Source organism: Dipodomys ordii, unplaced genomic scaffold (assembly GCF_000151885.1).
Source record: "Dipodomys ordii isolate 6190 unplaced genomic scaffold, Dord_2.0 Scaffold38, whole genome shotgun sequence".
NCBI lineage: Eukaryota > Metazoa > Chordata > Mammalia > Rodentia > Heteromyidae > Dipodomys > Dipodomys ordii.
Window position 1 is genome coordinate 10,817,137 of NW_012267254.1, and position 20,220 is coordinate 10,837,356.

At 37.8% G+C, this 20,220-nt stretch overlaps 1 protein-coding gene across 1 annotated transcript in view; it reads right to left on the reverse strand.

Annotated features, from left to right (window-relative positions):
- Positions 1 to 20,220, reverse strand: part of Stag2 (stromal antigen 2) — a 127,625-nt gene that overhangs the window by 72,438 nt on the left and 34,967 nt on the right. Inside the window, exons 2-3 of the mRNA XM_013018073.1 lie at positions 6,612 to 6,752; positions 182 to 260 (exon numbers count right to left, since the gene is read on the reverse strand). Coding sequence (XP_012873527.1) covers positions 182 to 260; positions 6,612 to 6,655 — 123 coding nt within the window. The 5' untranslated portion in view covers positions 6,656 to 6,752. The remainder of the gene's footprint in view (positions 1 to 181; positions 261 to 6,611; positions 6,753 to 20,220) is intronic.

Consider the following 20,220-nt stretch of genomic DNA (forward strand, 5'->3'; position numbering starts at 1 on the left):
TTAAGTGTCCCTATCTCCTTTCTCCATTTCTCTCACCCTTTCCCAGGCCCCACACCCTTAAAATCCAAAATAAATAGAGGTGAGAGACACTGGTTGACAGGGTAAAGAGTTTCCAGCTAGCAAGCACAAACTTTACCCGCCACAAAACAAAAAAAAATTAAGTTACATATTTGGTGCATACCTTTCCTTTGCCTTGTTTCTGGTTTTTTCCTTCAATATCTTCAAAATCTGTGTCAGAAGAAAAATGTGTTTCTGACTCCCTGAAACAAAAAGATAAGTACATATTTAAAGCCTTCCTTAGAAATATATGTGCCAAATGGGGGAAGGGATAACTGGCCAAAAAGAAATGTACTCTTTACCTGACAGTATGTAACTGTAAATCCTCTGTACATCACCTTTATAATAATAATCTTTCTTTAAAAAACACGGATACTGTTTCAAATTTTTGCAACTTTTCTAAACAAAAGTTGACTCGTTACAAAATTCCTATTAGAGTTAAAAGTGATTAAGAAACTTTCCTTAGAGATACTGTAGAACATTTACAAACATATAAGATTATATAACCAAGGGAAAGTGGGAGAAAAATGAGCGAATGTATAACAATGTTCAATAAGAAATGTACTCATTACCTAACTTATTTAACTGTAACCCCTCTGTACATCACCTTTACAATAAAATAAATTTTTTAAAAAAGATTATATAACCAATTACAATAAAAGTAATCTAAAATACAAATATCTAAATATCTGATATTCAAATTGGTACCAGGGTTTGAATCAGGGCACTATGCTTGCTATGGAGATGCTCTATCACTTAGGAGTATACCCTCAGCCCTATTTTATTAATTTTTTTTGCTGTTCCTGAGGTTTGAACTCAGGGCCTGGGCCCTGTCCCTGAGTTTATTTTTGCTCAAGGCTAGCTCTCCATCACTTGAGCCACAGATCCACTTCTGGCTTTTTCTGTTTATGTGGTACTGAGGAGTCCATCCCAAGGCCTCACGCATGCAAGGCAAGCACTCTACCACTGAGTCACATTCCTAGCCCTGTTTTATTAATTTTTAATCAAACTATTATAACTAAATGAACTGCTCTTTAATTTAAGCCTAGGACCTGTGGTATTCTATAGTAATAGCTGATTCCATTTTCTGGTTCAAGGACCCCAAAGCTATGGTAAACTATATTTTAACACCCAACATTAGATAAACTTTATTAGGGAATTTTAGCAACATTATGGATCTTCTGACCTCTCCCACATCACAAAGAAAACGATTCTAAGTCTAACTCACTAAATACTAATATTACTTTTCTTAATCAACTAAATCATTTGATATATAGTAAAGAAATGTGGTAAATTTTCAAACTCCTTTAGGAAGTAGAAGTACTGAGCTATTCGGGAGAAGTAAATCTAGAACTAAATAACTATATGAACTTATACAAGTAACATTTCAATATTTTCATCTATAACAATATATATGCAGAAAATCAGGCAATCCCTAAAGTCTCTCCACTCTTCAACACATAAATCTATCATCTTAAAAAAAATTTCTCACCGGGCGCCAGTGGCTCATGCCTGTAATCCTAGCTACTCAGGAGACTGAGATCTGAGGATTGTGGTTAAAAGCCAGCCAGGGAAAGGGGAGACTCTTATCTCCAATAAACCACTAGAAAACCGGAAGTGGTACAGTGGCTCAAGTGGTAGAGCACTCACCTTGAGCTGAAGAGCACAGGGACAGTGCCCAAACCCAGAGTTCAAGCCCCACACCGACCAAAAAAAAAATTCTCCTTGTTTTAAGAGTGGATGACACCACTGTATAATGTGGATTTTCTCACACACATAAGGAAGCAGATCAATTTGAAGTAACATGAAATTTTCTGTATGTTTAAACATGCATCTAAGTAGCCACATACATTCAATTAAATGTTGAAAACAAAACATACTTACACTGATGTGTAAGGAACAATGGACTTTAGAATTAATCCACTCAAAAAATAATAGTTTTACCACTCTAAACGTGAAAATTTAGTATCAGTTTTAAGTGAGGCCAAAGGGAAAGGCTATCTGCGTAACTGTAAAAATGTGATCATTACTCTTCCAATATTTCAGTGGCCACAGTGTAATCAAAGGCTCAGTTATATTTTTAATTTTCCAGGCTATCCCAACTACAAAAATAAGCCACTAGGGATTTTTTACTAAGTGAAAAAAAATTCTGAAAAAAAAATCTGAAGAGAATAATCAGAATAGGAGTAGAAACTAACACTCAACCAGAGAAAAAAAGTTTCCCAAATGTTTTGCCAATGATGTTACATGTTTTAAATCAAAGAATAGTATGCTACACTCAAGATAAAATAACATGTTTATATGTTGATAGCAAATACAAAGTTAACCCTTCTGTGGTTTAAAACTAGTCACCTATCACATGAACGAATCTTCTTAACACTCTTCTTCATTGTGCCCTCATCCCATATACCCAATCGAATGCTAAGTTATTTGGCCCTCATAACACATCTTTTTTTTCAGAACCTTATTACTTAACATATTCTAATAGTGAATGTCAAAGTCTATAATATAAACCTTTAATAGTCTTTAATCTTAATGTATTAAAAAATTTTCATAATCCCCTCTGTATATTTTTAAAACAAAAGCTCATAAAGGCAGAAATATCTAACTTAATGCCTCACAGAATCTAATACAATGTCCTATATATGAGGCACTTAATGAAACAAAAATAGTACTTTACATTCACTAAGACTTTTAAGTGGAATCCTCACTAAAAATGCTGTCTTGGGAAACTTCAATATCTTTGATAATTTTGAATTAAATAAACCTCAATTTCTTTCTCAATTAACCCATGTCCTCCTGCAAACATAAACAAATGTTTCCTCAAGAATCTTAAAACCAAACCTACTTACACTGGAATGGAAAAATTATACTTTGAGGGCTTGGGGTATAGCTTAGTGTTGGCATAGTATGCACAAAGTCCTAGGCTTGATCCCAGAACAGCAAAAGTCATACTCTGAAATATTATTAATATCCCAGAACAGACATGATATCCACTAAGGATAAAATTAAAAATATAAAAATCAGGCTGGGAAGTTGGCTCAGTGGTAGAGTGCGTGCCTCGCATGGGGCCTTGGGTTCGATTCCTCAGCACAACATAAGCAGAAAAAAGCTGGAACTGGCACTGTGGCTCAAGTGGTAGGGCGCTAGCTTTGTGCTAGAGAGCTGAGGGACAGCGCCCAGGCCTAGGGTTCAGCCCCCACGACTGACAAAAAAAAAAAAAGAAATTTAAAAATCTATGTATCACCAGAAGGTGATACTGGCTGACACGTATAGTGGTATCTACCTGTTATGTTCCAAATATTTAGCAAGCAAATTCTCTTTTTAAGGCAATTCTCATAAAGGACCAAACAGAAAATACAAGGTGGAGAGAATAAAGATAAAGGAATCTTTGGGCAGTTTTAAAATTCATTTATTTACTTAAGTACCTTATGGAACTGGAATTCAATATGAAAATTACTGATACAGGAACTCACTAAGTAGCCTGGGCTAACCTCCAACTCACAAACCAGGTATGGTGTCCCAGACCTGCAATCTAAGAACTCAGTAGGCTGAGGCAAGCACATCAGAGTTTGAGACATAGCCAGCCCAAGCAACAGTGTAAACCCTCTTTGAAAAGGGGGAGGAGAGGCCAGTAACTGGTAGCTCACACCTATAATCCTAGCTACTCATGACACTGAGATCTGAGGATTGCAGTTCAAAGCCACCCAGGGTAGGAAAGGCTGTAAGACTCATCTCCAATTAACCGGCAGGAAACAATAGATGGAGCTGTAGCTCAAAGTGGTAGAGTGATAGTCTTGAGCAAAAGAGCTCAGGGACACTACCTAGACCCTGAGTTTTAAGGCCCAGGACTGAAAAAATGGGGTGGAGGTGAGGAATATTTAGAATAGGAGACTGAGGAGTACTATTAGCAGCCTTAAGACAAGTTGGGGGAGCCAGGTGTGTTTAAAGGACAAACCTATGTTAAAAAGCACTTTATAGACCAATAGGAATTTAACTTTTTTCTGGTAAAAATGATGGACAGCATGTCCTTATCTTCCTTAGATAGGCTTACTTAAGTTTATAACAGAAACATGAACTTACACTCTAAATCTACCACCTAACATATACTTGCTCCTAATGAGAAAACTTTTTTAAAATTTCATGACATTACCTCAAACTACCTACTACAAAATCAAATATAAATTGAGAATTGGACACCAAAAGCAGTAACTTTTCCAGTATGTAAATTTAAAACACAGCACCAACAGAATGGAATGTTAACTACTAAAGAGTCCAAATGAACAAGTGATAAAACTTTCAAAAAATACACTTATATGTTAGATAAATAAATTTAACCAAGTTACCATTTCCTGTTTTGTGGGGAAAAACCAACTATCTTAAAACTTATATCAATATTTAATTTTTTTAAATTATGACAGCATTGGGTACAGCAGGGGAATCACAAGATCAAAACCAGTCTGGGTATCTCTATATGTAGTCTTTTGAGGAACCCTCCATACTGCTTTCCAGAGTGGTTGAACACGTTTACACTCCCAACAACAATGCAATAGGGTTCTCTTTAGGCCACATCCCCTCCAGCATCTGTTGTTATTAGATATCTTGATTATAACCATTCTAATGAGGGTGAGGTGAAATCTCAATGTTGTTTTGATTTGCATTTCTTTTATGGCCAGAGAAGTTGAGCATTTCTTCATGTGTCTATTGGCCATTTTTATTTCTCTTCAGAGAAGACTCTTTTAAATCTTTAACCTACTTGTTGACAGGAGGTTTGTTTCTTTGAGGATTTGTTTTTGGAGGATTTAATTTTTTGAGTTCCAAGTATATTTTAGATATGAGGTCCTTGTCTATGAATATCTTCTCCCAGTCCGTGGGCTTTCTATTGGTTTTGCTAGCTATGTCCTTCGTCATGCAGAAGCTCTGCAGTTTCATGCAATCTCATTTGTCCATGTTCTTTGATTTGTTGTGTTTCTGGGTCTCTATTAAAATTTTGGCCTGTGCCAAGGAACCCTAGAGTTTCTTCTATTCCTTTCTGTAATGTTTTTAGAGGGTCTGCTTTGACTTTGAGGTCTTTGAAACATTTGGAATTGATTCTGGTGCAGGGTGATATATAAGGATCTAACTTTAGTTTTCTACAGATGTTTAATCAATTTTGCCAGCATCATTTCCTGAAGAGGCTGTCTTTCTTCCATGCTATTTTTTTCATTCCCTTATCGAACATTTGGTGGCTATAGGTCTGTGGGTTCATTTCTGGGTCTTCAGTTCTATTCCATTGGTCTTCAGGTCTGTTCTTGTGCCAGTACCAAGCCGTTTTGATTACTATGGCCTTGCAGTAGAGTTTGAAGTCTGGAATTGTTATTCCTCCAGCACTGTTCTTTCTGCTAAGGACTATTTTTCCTATTTGGAGTCTTTTATTGTTCCATATGAATTTTTGGGTTGCTTCTACACACAGAGCTCCCCTGTACCCAGCAATCCCACTTTTAGGCATTTACCCAAATGAAAACATTCAAAGCCATACTAACGCGACCAGCACAACTATGTTTATTGTAGCATTATTCACCACAGCTAAGATATGGAACCAACCCAGATGCCCCTCAGTAGATGAGTAGATCATGAAATTGTGCTACACACACACACACACACACACACACACACACAATGGAATTCTATGCTGCCATCAGGAAGAACAACACTGCCCCATTAGAAAATGGAAAGACTTGGAAAAAATCATATTAAGTGAAGTAAGCCAGTCCCAAAGAAATTTAGGTCCCATGGTTTCCCTTATTTGCAACAATTAGTATACATATAGAATAATATTATCAGATAAACTGAAAAGCTCAAAAGCTATGTACATATTGTAAGGATTATGCCCACCTTTGGTCCTCAGCTCCACCCAGATCTGAGCTCCTCCCTGCCCTGGAGTTCCTACCATATAGCTGGCCCCTCCCTCTCTCCGCCCAGACCCTGCTGCTACCTAGATAGTGGAGGCCTCCATGTGCTCTCTCACCAGGGAAATACAGCTCCTCTAATAAACCTTGTAATAATCTTTCTCCTGTGCCTGCCTGCCTCCGCATGGTCCCCTGGCATGGATGTGATCCTTTCACATATGGCCATATAAGATGACGCTAAGTGAAATGAACCCCAAGATATGGACACAAGAGGTCTTTGTTGTTGTTTTAAATGTACTATGTGATTCTCTTGGTTTCCTTTGTATTTTCTCCCTCTATGGTATATATCCTGTTGTCACTGTACTTGATTTTGGTACCCTGCATCTTGTATATACATTTGTCTAATCTAGGAATGGGAAGGGGACTAACAAGGATACAATGATACCACAGGACAGTATATTGGAATCAAACTTTAAAACTTGGGGGGGGGATAATAGCGGGACAACAACAAGGGAAGGGGTAACAATGATCAACAAGTAATATACTCATTGCCTTACTCATGTAACTGTAACCTCTCTGTACAGCATTGTTAAAATAAAATTTTTTAAGAAGTCTGCGCTACATACAGAAACTATGTCTCAAAAAATGACAATGAAATGTACTTACTGAAGTAGATTAAAATCAGTTGGTATTTCTGGAGCTGCTATCATTTCTTTATCATCTTCTGGAACACTCCAATATCAGAAATATATTCATATATTTATGTGAAGTAAGATGATAGTTTGCTTCCTCTAAGAAAGACAATTCCTTTAAAGAGAAAATGATACTTATTAAAACATGGCACAATTAAGATGTCCATACTCAAAAGTGAAATTCCCCAAGTATCTGCCCAACTGTTTAAAGATTCTTGCACCCTTAAATTTTACTACTTTTTTCTTTTTGGGTCTGGTCGTGGGGCCTGAATTCTGGGCCTGGGCATTGTCCCTCATCTCTTCAGCTCAAGGCTAGCACTCTACCTAGATATAAATTCATCAGAATTAATGGGCAGTGGTGGTTCACACCAATAATCCTAGCTACTCAGGAAGCTGAGATCTGAGGATTGCAGTTCAAAGCCAGCCAAGGCAGAACAGTCTGTGAGACTCTATCTCCTTTTAACCGCCAAAAAGCTATAAATGAAGCTGAGGCTTAACTGGCTAAGCTCTAGCTTTCAAGGGAAAACAAAAGCTCAAGGACAATACCCAGTCCCTAGGTTCAAGCCACAGGACAGAACTGAGGGACCGGAGGGAGGGAGGGAGGGAGGGAAGGAGGGAGACTCTTACTTTACTGGCCAGAAAATCCCAATGACAAGTTTAAACTATAATACTAGATGCCTAAACATTTGTGACTTTTGTTGATGGTGTACAGATATGATTTAAATGAGCTAATAAATAAAATGTAGCTGGGCGATGACGGCTCATGTCTATAATCCCAGCTATTCATGAGGCTAAAATCTGAGAATCATGGTTCAAAGCCATCTAGAGCAGGAAAGCCTGTGAGATTTTTATCTACAATTAACTATCAGGAAACCAGAAGTGGAGCAGTGGCTCAAAGAGGTAGACTGCTAGCCTTGAGTAAACAGAGCTCAGGAAGCCAGGCGCTGAGGATTGGGGTTCAAAGCCAGCCCAGGCAGGAAAATCCATGAGACTCCAATCTCTAATTAACTACCAGAAAACCGGAAGTGGGGCTGTGGTTCAAGTGGTAGAACGCTTGCCTTGAGCTGAAGAGCTGAGGGACAGTGCTCAGGCCCACAGTTGGAGCCCAATAACCAACCAAAAAAAAAAGAGCTCAGGGACAGTGACCACGACCAACAAAAAAGAAAATCTAGGATATAATTTTAAAATACCTTAAGAATAATTTTTTAATCCTTGAGGAAACAATGCAAAGCCTGGCCTGACTTACTAATACATAACTCCTTCATGATAATACCACAATGTTTTAAGAAACAAAAAGAAAATGTATCAAATTTAATCTATTTCTTTAAAGAATTTGTAGTCAATTTGCACATGATTAATGTCATATATTGCCTACTAAGGCTCTAGGTTCCATCCCCACCACAGAATGCCGCTTGTACCTAAAGTCAAGGATATTCAAGACTACACTGGGCTACATAGATATACCCCTTATATGAAAGAAAAAAATAAAAATACCACAGTGGTGGGTTTTACCTGTAAGCCCAGTTACTTAGGAGGCAAAGACTAGGAGGATCATGGTTTGAAGAGAGTCTGGGAAAAAGTTAGCAAGGTCTCATCTCAATCAATAAATCAGGTATGGTAGTCACACCTGTGATCCAAGGTATACAGAAACGAATAGGTAGAAGGATCATGGTCTAAGGCCAGTCAAGATAAAAATGAAGGGAGACCTTATCTCAAAAACAACTAAAGTAAAACAGAAGGTGTGGCTCAAGTGGTAGAATGACTACCTAAGCAAGCATGAAGATCTCCTAGGTTCAACTGTCAGTATTGCAAAGGGAAAAAGGGGGGAAAAAAGAATATCACCTGTAACTAAGTGTAGTTACAGGAAAGGTAGTTTTCTAGGATTGAAAGTGACAAGTGCATTTTAACATCATTTTACTGTTATTAATTTGTTGTCCAGAGGGGTTACCATTCCAAAGGTCAAATAATAAGTATCATTCTTTTGGACAATTTCACCTACAAATGCATCTTTTATTTATTTTTATTTTTTGGGGGTCCGGTTATGGTGCCTCAGCTCTTCAGCTCAAGGCTAGTGCTCCACCACTTGAGCCACAGCACCACTTCCGGCTTTTTTTCTTTTTGCTTATGTGGTGCTGAGGAGTTGAACCCAGGGCCTCATGCATGCAAGGCAAGCACTCTACCACTGAGCCACCTTCCCAGCCCCAAATGCATTTTTTAATAGAGATAATAATAAAATACCAAATTGCTAGGCTACAACAAAAAAGAGTTACAGGCTAAATCCAAGGTCTCAAGCCCTTAGATATTTGTTTTACATTTTTTTAATCCCAAAAGAATCTAGGTTAATGAATCTAAGCTAAAGAAAAAGCAGATATGACTAAACATATCCAATTAATTATACAAGCTAAAATATAACTGATGAAAGTCTAGTGGGTTTTTGTTGTTGTTGAGCGTGGGGCTTGAACTCAGGGCCTAGGCACTGTACCTGAGCTCTTTTGCTCAAGGGTAAGGCTCTACCACTTTGAGCCACATTGCCACTTCTGGTTTTTAGTGGTTTCAGTCAGAGACAAAAGTCTCATGGAGACTCTTCTGTCAGAGCTGACTTGGAACTGCAATCCTCAAATCTCAGCCTCATTAGTAGGACTAGGATTATAGGTGTGAGCCACCAGCTCCAGGCTTCATGAGACTCTATCAATTAGCCACCAAAAAGCCAGAAGTAGAGTGGCTCAAGTAAAGTGGCTCAAGTTGTAAAGTTCTAGCTTTGAGACCAAAACTCCAGATTAATACCCAGGCCCTAAGTTCAGACCAGGCCAGCATTTTTTTTAAAAGACAAAGAATATCCTCCCACTTTGAGTTTGTCTTTTATCTGAAATTTTATCTTATACAGCAAAATCACTAGATTTTATTATTATGTCCTCCCCTTGCTCTGAATCATTGCCCCAGTATTGTTTCCTTCCAAGACCACTAAGTAGTACAGCATAGTTCTGAGGGCATCATATATTTGTCCACATAACTTTTGTTTCCAAAAATACTGCCTAATGTTTAAAAAGAAAACTATTTTTCACCAATAAAGCTGGAAAAGCACAGCCCTAAATTAATTCTAACCAGCAGATCAGATCAACCAGATGGCAAGAGGAAAATAAAAAGTGGCTCACGCCTATAATCCTAATTACTCAGGAGGGTAAGAAGTAAGGATTGAGGTTCAAAGCCAGCTGGATGCTGAGCATCGGTGGCTCATGCCTGTATTCCTACGTGTTCAGGAGGCTGAGATCTGAGGATTGCAGTTCAAAGCCAGCCTGGGCAGGAAAGTCCTTGAGACTCTCCAATTAATGACCAGAAATCCGGAAGTGGCACTGTGGCTCAAGTGTTAGAGTACTCACCTTGAGCTGAAGATCTGAGGGACAGTGCTCAGGCCCAGAGTTCAAGCCCCAATACCAAAAAAAGGAAAAAAAAGGCCAGCCAGAGTAGGAAATCCATAAGACTCTTACCTCCTATTAACCACTATAAATCCAGAAGCTCAAAGGGCAGTTGAGCAAAAAAGTTAAGGGACAGTGCCCAGGCCCTGAGCTGAAGCTACAGGGGCGCAAGGAGAGAGTAGTCATGTAATCCCTACTGTGTTTCTGTCTCTCAGATCACTTTATAAAAATACAACTTTCTGGAGAGAAGGATGTAGCTCAGTGCAGTATTGCATAATTAGCTGGTGTTTTATTCCCAGCACCAAAAGTAATCCAAAATTTGAGCTTCCCTTCATCACCATTTATAAGGAGACAAAGATGCTTCACAAGTCAATTGCTAGTGGCTCATGCCTGTAGCTTCTCAGGAGGCTGAGAACTGAGGATCACAGTTCAAAACCAACCTGGTCAAGGAAATTCATGAAGTGCTAACCTTAAGCACAAAAGCTGAGGTACAGTGCCAAATCCCTGAGTTCATGTCCCAGGACCAGAATCTTCCCACAAGGAAAGAAAGAAAGAAAAAGAAAGAAAGAATGAAAGAAAGAAAGAAAGAGAAAAGAAAGAGAGAAAGAAAGAAAGAGAGAAAGAAAGAGAGAGAGAGAGAAAGAAAGAAAGAAAGAAAGAAAGAAAGAAAGAAAGAAAGAAAGAAAGAAAGAAAGGAGAGAAAGAAAAAGAAAGGAGAGAAAAAAAGAAAAAAATGTGAAAACTAGGCAAGTTTTTGAAGAAAACTTTTAAAATAAACAGCTGAGAATGTCTGTTAATGTCTTTTAATATGATTAATACATTTAGTTTATGCTGGAAAATCCAAAACCAGGAGAATATGTAATGCTTAAATAAAAGTATCATTTTGAAATTGTAAAGTCATTTCTGAACTACTGGTAATTAATTCTAAAAATATGCTCAAAAATAAAAAATATGCTCAAAGATCACAAGGTGGAGCTCTTACCTAATATCAAAAAAACAACTTTGAGGTCTCTCACATGTAGGAACTCTTAACTACTATAAAAAAAAGTTGTCATCTCAACATTGTTTGACAATAAAGGACACAAATGAAATTTGCATTAAGCCCCATCACTCATTTTCCTTCGAGGAAAAAACTTAACCAGAAACAAGTAGCTTTTTCTCTTTATTGAACACTAATCCATCACATTTATAAATTATGTGAATAATACAACTTAGGATCAAGCATACACAGTAGTCTCCTATCTAGTTTAGTTTACTGCAGGTTCACTTAATCCTCACCAAACACTTGCCCAAAAATATTAAATGGGAAATTCCAGAAACAAGCAGTTTTAACATTCCATGCCCTTTTGAGTAGCAGAATGAAAATTTTCACTATCCTCCATCTTATCTGATGTGTTGAACTATCCTTTTATCCAATGTACCCATGACAACTATATGCTATCTACCGATCTACTAGTCACTCAGTAGCTATCAAATCTATTACCTCAATATCACAGCACTTGTTTGCAAATAATCCTTGTTTTACTTAATTATGGCACCAACACACAAAGTTTCATACAGTACATGGCTTTTAATTGTTCTATTTTTATTGTTGGTAATCTCTGCCTAACTTATAGTTTATGAACTAAACTTTATGTATCATGTTCATATAGAGAAAAGCACAGTATACCATAGAGGTTAGCTCTATTTGTGGTCTGAAGGGTCTTAGAACACATCCACATGGATAATGACTTGTATATAGTATGCTGCCATAACTTTGTTGAATACATTCATATACAACTACTAAATTACAAAGTAATGGGAAACCAGGCAACCTAAGTTTCTTTGAGTTTAGCTTACGTGCTTAATATTGTTTTTCCCAAGTCTTTCTATTTCTTACAATGGCACAATATCATTCTTTCTGATGGAAGAGTAAATTCCATTGTGTATATATAGCACATTTTCTTAATCCATTCATCTACTGAGGGGCATCTGGGTTGGTTCCACTCATAGTTATGGTAAATAACACTGCAATGAACATAGTTGTGCTGGTAGCTTTAGTATACCCTCGTTTGTGGTCATTTGGGTAAATGCTCAGAAGTGGGATTGCTGGATCATAGGGGAGAGCTCCATGTTTAGTCTTTTGAGGAACTTCCATAATGCTTTCCAGAGTAGTTGAAAAAGTTTACACTCCCATCAACAGTGTAACAGAGTTCCCTTTTGGCCACATCCCTGACAGCATTTGTTATTTTTAGTTTTCTTGATGATGGCCATTCTAACTAGGGTGAGGTATTATCTCAATGCTGTTTTGATTTGCATTTCTTTTTATGGCCAGAGATGTTGAACATGTGTCTACTGACCATTCTTAGTTCTTCTGTGAAGTCTCTACGTTTTTAGCCCATTTATTGATGGCATTCTTGAGTTTTTTTAGGGGGGGGTTAATTTTTGAGATCTAACTATATTTTAGATGAGGCCCTTGTCTGATACATAGCTAGTAAAAATCTTCCCATTCTGTGGGATTTCTTTTTATCTTATTAGTTATATCTTTTGCCATGCAGAAATGCTTCAGTTTGATACATTCCATTTATCCAGTCTTTTTTTGTTTTGTTGTGATCCTTGAACTTAGAAAGTTTTAACCTGTGCCTAGGAGTCCTAGTGTTTTTCCTGTGCCTATAAATCTACAAGTAAACACACTGGATGGTAAAAGACAAAGAAATACACTTGGACGTGATTATTTATGCACGTTTCTAGACATTCACACAGTGAGACCAAAGGAGGATACTCTTAGGAGAGGCTCACAAAGGATCAATAGCTATGTGCATATGATGATATAAAATCATATATAGTGAAATGAACAACAAGAAATGGAAACAAGATTTTTTTCTTTTCTTGCTGTTTTTGTTTTCTTTTGTTTATAAGTTTATCTGTTCTGGGGAGAGTAAGGAGGAAGCACAGAAATAGTGGACAAAGTTTAAACAAATGCAGCAGTGATACTCATTAGTCATTATGTTAAAAATTAACCATGTAACTTGTGTAGGGTAGGGGAATGGGAGGGAAAAAGGGAAGGAAGGAGTAACACTATTCAAAAATAAATGTATTCATTACCTGATTTATATAACTGCAACTGTTCTTTACATCACCTTCACAATAACAATAGAAAATAAAAAATAAACACAATGTTTTTAATATAGTATGTGGGTTTTTTTTTTCTTTTGTATGTTCTTCCTCCTATGGTATAACCCCTGTTGTCGCTGTATTTGATTCTGGTACCCTACATCTTGTATATACATTTTTCTAATTTGGGGAGGGGAAGGAAAATAACAAAATGCTGAAACAAGGATACAGGCTGAACCATTATAACATTGAAATGTACAAGACACTATGTTGAAAATGGACTTTACAACTTGGAGGGAGGAGTTGTGGAGGTGGGGAGAGAAGGGACAGTAGGGGAAAAACAAAGGAGAGGGTAACAATGCTCAATAAGAAATGTACTCATTACCTTACTCATGTAACTGTAACCCCTCTGTATAGTATCTTTACAATAAAAAATAAACAGCAAAATATAGGTATAGTTTTCATTCTAAACATTAAATATATTGGTCATTCTAAACATTAAATTCAAGTAAATAATCTCAATGCATTTGATACAGGGCCATGTCTGAAATTCTTTGGCTATATGGTCATATATGAAATTCTTTAGATATAGGGCCATGTCTGAAATCCTAGGACTCAAAGTCAGGAGGCTCTCAAGAAGGCCAGGCTGAGCTACACAGCAAGTTAAAAGACAACCTAGCAAGCATAGCAAGTTAAAAGACAACCTAGCTGGGCCTGGGTGGCTCACACCTATAATCCTATGCACTCAGGAGGCTGTGATCTGAGGATTACAGTTCAAAGCCATCCCGGACAGGAAAGTCAGTCAGGAAAGTCTGTGAAACTCTTAACTCCAATAAACCACCAGAAAACCGGACATGGTGCTGTGGCTCAAGTGATAGAGCACTTACCTTGTGCTGAAGAGACAAGGGACAGTGCCCAGGCCCAGAGTTCAAGCACCATGACCAACCAGAAAAAAAAAAACAGAAAGAGAGACAACCTAGATTACAAAGAAAGACCCTTTCTCTAAACAAATTCATTTTTAAAAGTTGAAAGTTAATTTTTCAGATTTCTATTATTAGCTTATGTTTATGGCCTTTAATCAAGTTTAGATTACACATTTGGGGGGGTGGGGTGTGTGTGTGGGTGTGAGAGAGAGAAAGAGAGAGAAGAGAGGAGAGAAAGAGGCCAATGCTGTCACTTGCCTTTTTCACCAAAGACTGTCACTTTACCAGTTGAGAAAGAGAGAGAAAAAGAGAGGGGGGGGAGAAAGAAGCTAATGCTGTCACTTGCCTTTTTCACTAAAGACTGTCACTGTACCAGCTGAGACACACCTTAACTTTCCACGTTAAATTCAGTAACAGAATCTACTTCCATCTGGGTCTGGGGATGTAGCTCATTGGTAGTGTTACCTAACATACACAAGTCCCTGAGCTCAATCCCCAGCATAATTTTTTTTAAAAAACAGTACTATTTTTCCTTCCACTGCTGAAAACCTGCCAGACACTTATTACTATAGCATATAAACACAAATATGCAAAAATTATCACTATGCTTACATATGCATCACTAAAAACTGACTTGTAGAATTCACTAGAATCATCAACTCAAGATTCAAGTGGCTGGGAAGGTGGGCTTAGTGGTAGGTAGAGTGCTTGCCTTGCATGCATGAAGCCCTGGGTTCAATACCTCAGGACCATAAACACAGAAAAAGCAAGAAGTGGTGCTGTGGCTCAAGTGGTAGAGTGCTAGCCTTGAGCACAGAGAGGCTCAGGGACAGAGCCCAGGCTCTGAGTTCAAGCCCCAGGACTGGCAACGAAAAGAAAGGATTTTTTCTAAGAAATGCAAACACCCTTCCTAAAACATGATCATTATAATATAAACATTTAAAAATTAGAAGTTATTTTAATGACCCAGTCATGTATTAATGATGGTACATCATTGTAATTACTCTAACATTCATGCAATGAAACTATCCAAACAAATCACTGAAACACTGGATCAAAATTAAAAATAAAACAAAACCCTGAAGATGGGGGTATAGCTTGAATGGTAAGAGCACTTGCTTGCCTGGCATGGGTGAAATGTTCACTCAAACCCTAGTAAAAAGTTAAACTTATTTAATAAGAACAGCTCAAGAGGGGCTGGGAAGATGGCAGAAAAAGCCAGAAGTGGCACTGTGGCTCAAGTGGTAGAGCGCTTGCCTTATGCTGAAGAGCTGAGGGAGAGAGAACCCAAGCGCAGAGTTCAGGCCCCACAACCGACAAAAAAAAAAAAAAACCGCTTAAGAAATTAAGAAACGAAACTATCCTACTAAACTGTGCTTTATTCTTTTTCAGGTCCATAATTTATACCATTATCTAAATAAATACATAACTTCTTATACTATTAACTACACCGTGTCAAAATTGTCTTATGTTTGCTGAACTTTCTTTTTTTAAGGCTGAGGATCAAATCCAGGACTTTGCACATTTATATGCACTTGCCTTGAGACAAAAGTTTTTACCAAAGTTACATCTTCAGAACAGAAACAAAAATATTCTTATGGACTCCTTGCAAAATGAAGCAAAAGTATTTTCCTTTTATTAGTCTATTTATATTTTCAGTTGAGAACAGAAAGATTGTCATTTACTCTCAGACTGATCAAAACAAGAAAGTTGGTACCATTCCTATGTCAAATGACAGGTTATAAGAAATGAAAAGCACAATTGAAATTAGACATATATGTATAACTTTAAAAGAAAAGGCCAGGAGGCGTAGCTCAAAAAGTGGTGTGAGGTCCTGGGTTCAATCCCTAGTACAGAGTTGGGGGGGGGAACCTCCACTGACCCTTTGCTAATAACCCTTATAATACATTCATTACCCCAAAACAATTTTCCTGCCCCTAGCCATCTCCCTAATCTAGCCTTCTGAGTAAATGACATAGTGCAAAGAATGACAAATCAAGCAAAGATCATGTGTACTGTGACCAGGAGTAAATTCATAATCTAAAATAACATGCATTGTAGCTACCATATAGCTCATTTGGAAATGCATTTTCTTTTCCACAAATATAAATCTAATCCTAAAGAATTCAAAATGCTAGTCCTTGCTCTAGAATACAAGAAGGGGTAATCTGGAGAAGGTATCTGAAAGAAATGCACACTTTCTGAGTGATTCGTGGTTAAGTTCAATGACTGTCTTTATAAACATAAAAAAGGTCAGGCACTTGAGGCTCACGCTTGTAATCCTAGCTATTCAGGAGGCTGAAATCTAAGGATCATGGCTCAAAGCAAGCCCAGGCAGGGAAGTCTGTGAAACTCTTATCTCTAGCTAACCACCAACAAAAAGCCAGAACAACTGTGGTTCAAGTTGTAGAATCTAGCCTTGAGCACAAAAGCTCAAGGGCAGTGCCATGACCTAAATTCAAGCTCCAAGGGCAGCCCCAGAAATAAAAATAAAAATATAAGGGAGGGAGGAGGCCACAAAACTGAATACACCAAAGGCCTTAGGACTTCAAAAATAACATACTTTCAGAAAAAGGGGAAGGAGCATATGGGGGCAATCTACATAGATACAGCACCCATATATACTAGCCAGAAAGAACTGGAAACATCCACCTGTTCCCCTCTATTTTTAAGAGGATGAAAGTAGAGTGCAATGGCTTGGCAATCTGTTTCCTTGCCTACCCATATTCCTTAATAATTTCCAAATGTAGTATTTCCTTACCACAATTAGGATCACCTGGCACAACCTACCTACCCAGCTTGTCCTAGTGTGAATCATACCAGCTCCTACTTCTATATAAAGGCTAGTATGCCACTTGTGAACTCAGCAACTAGTACTAACTAGTCTTGGGTTTAGAGGAGAGAAATAGAGATTCAACAAGGAAAAAAAAAAACCTCTCATTCCTGCAGACTCAGTATTCTACCAACTTATACTGTTATAACCCTGTTCTTTAATCCCCCAAGGATCATATCCTGACATATATATCCCATCCTGGAAACTGGAATCTTGCCCATAAAACACTTTAAAACTGTTTCCTTGTGTCTCTAGAGTTACCTAAATCTAAGCGCCATACTGTCCTCCTCTCATATGTCTGACCACACTGGTCCTGCGGGAATATGACATTGGATACCATATTATGCCTAACATATTGTGTGAAAACTGTGAAAACTGTGATCTAACTCCCAAGTTTGCCATAGGCTGCTGAAGTTAAATAGAAATCACTTGTCTCTAACCTCCTCATAAACATCAAAGAACAGGTAATAGCTCTATCATATACTACATCTTCAACTCACTTCTTTCTGCCTAGGCAAACAACTAATAAATTTTTTTCTTTTTTTTGCCAGTCAGAGGGCTTGAACTCAGGGCCTAGGTACTATCCCTGAGCTTCTTTTACTCAAGGCTATTCTACCACTTGAGCCACAGCGCAACTCCTGGCTTTTTCTCTGTATGTAGTACTGAGGAAGGAATCCAACCCAGGGCTTCATGCATGCTAAGTAAGCATTCTACCACTAAGCCACATTCCCAGCCCAAACAACTAATAATTTCTGAAAGAAATGTCAGTGCCCATTCTTCATCTCGTGTGATAGTTTAGATCTTGAATGTCTCACAAATATGCAAGTGTCTGGTCCTCAACTAAAATGGCACTATTGGAGGAAGTGGAGTCTCTAAGAGAAGTCTAATGGGTGGTTCTTGAGTCTTAAGAGAATGCCCTTAATGGAGACTGTGGGACTCCAGTAACTTCTTAGTCTGTCTGCTTTCAGACTTTGGTAAAGTGACTAGTATTGCTCTGCCACAAATGATGTACCAGTCTTGCCATTTTTCCCACATATGATAATGCTGATTCACCACAGTCCCATAACAGGGCCAATCCATCATGGACTTTCAACTCCAAAACTATCAGCTAATTAATTTAAACCTTTTATCGGATTGTCTCAGACATTTTGTTATAGTAGTAGAAAGCTACTGTATTTCAGCAGTATCTGAATATCACACCAGGCATTTAGCTTTTTAAACAGAGTTCATTTAAATACACATCATATTAACACAATTCCCTGTATGTTAAGACATCATGAATAAACATGGATAAACTACAACTAGGTATATAGTAGCTAGCAACACTGCAGGTAAGATCCAATTTCTAGTGTTGTTATATAGACACAGGAAAGTTAAATTTCAAACAAGGAGCTACATTCACATGTTAATACTAGTAAATACCATGCATAGCTATTAAAGTACAACATGGTATTGTTATAGAAACCATTTTACACCAGACACTATTGCTTCTCTATGTATCATTACCAGATTTCAAACAACTGCAGATATCAAAGCAGATTTGAAAGCAAAGTAGATGAAGACACAATATTATTGCCTGAATTTTAGGGCAAGTCTAAAATATTCATTTTACATATTCTCAATAGATTACATTAAAAGTTGTGACATCACTTGCCTAGCAGGCTGAATTTAGTACTGGAACCTTGACCCTCCCCCACCCCATCCCACACACAAAAAGACCTTCCTCATTTACTGATTCAAGACAATAAAAATTATCTAAATGAAAATACTGAGTGTTCATAACCAATTTTCATGAAGATGAAGAAGACACAGGTGCCCGGCGCCAGTGGCTCACACCTGTAATCCTAGCTACTCAGGAGGCTGAGATCTAAGGATCGGGGTTCAAAGCCAGCCGGGTCAGGAAAGTCCGTGAGACTCTTATCTGCAATAAACCACTAGAAAAACAGAAGTGGTGCTGTGGCTCAAGCGGTAGAGCGCTCACCTTGAGCTGAAGAGTGCAGGGACAGCACCCTGCTTAATTGGAGATGAGTCTCACTGACTTACCTGTCTCGGCTAGCTTTGAACTGGGATCCTCAGAACTAATCCTCCTAAGTAACTAGGATTATAGGCATGAGCCACCAAGTGTGCAGCTGAATATCACTTTTAAAGTGAATTTCAAGCCAGATATTATGGTTAATGCCTGTAATCCCAGTCACTGAGGAGATGAACAGCAGGAGGATTGTAGTTCAAGGTCAGATGGGGCAAAAATTTAGCGATCCTCCTATCAAATCTGGTCTGGTGAGGCACACCTGTAGTTCCAGATATTCAGGAGGCAATAGGGAGTATCATGTGGGAAGATCATAGTATTCTGAGGAAGGCTCTAAGCAAAAGTAAGAGACCCTGAATAATAGCTAAAGCAAGCTGGGCACAGCAGCTTAGGCTTGTCATCAATCCTAACTACCTGGAAGGCTGATATAGGAAAGATTGTGTTTTGAAGTCAGCTTGAGCAAATGTTCCAGCTATGTGGAAGGATGATAATAGGCGTATTTTAGTTCCCAGGCAAATGTTAGTCTCCATTATTAATGGAAAGCCTTTTCTTAAGATCAGAAATAAGTCAAGAACATTCATTCTCGCCCCTTCTAATCAACACAGTAGTGAAGCAGCCAAAGCAGTTGAACAAGAAAAATGAAAAACATTTAAATAAGTAATATTATCTTTGTGTCTAAATTAGTCGTATATATGCAGAAAAATGACATTCAAACATAAAAACTTTTTAGAATTCAACAACATACAAAATAAACACACTAAAATTATTGTAGCCTAAAATATTAAAAATGAACAATCAAAGAAATAATTCCACTTGTAATAGCATCACAAATAATAAAATAGAAATAAACACAAGGGCTTGTCCAATGAAAATACTACTGAAAAATTAATGACACAAATATAAAGATGTCCACATTAATGGATTGGAAGACTCCACATTGAAATATTCATAATACAAAATGATCTACTGATTTGGTTCAATTTTGTCAAAAACTGAGCATCACTTTTATGAAAGTTGGACTCTTCTATCAGATATTAAAAAGTAACTAAAATGGATTGAGCATCCAAATATTTATGAACAAAAGCTCTAAAAGCTTCTTGTGTATAGAAAAGAAGAAAAACTTCCTGACATTGAAGTTGGCAATAATAATTTCTTTTTCCTTTTTTTTTTTTTTGACAGTCATGGGGCTTGAAGCACTCTGGGTCTGGGCAATCCCTCAGCTCTTCAGCACAAGACTAGCATTCTACTACTTGAGCCACAGTGCCACTTTTGGTCTTCAAGTGGTTAATTGGAGA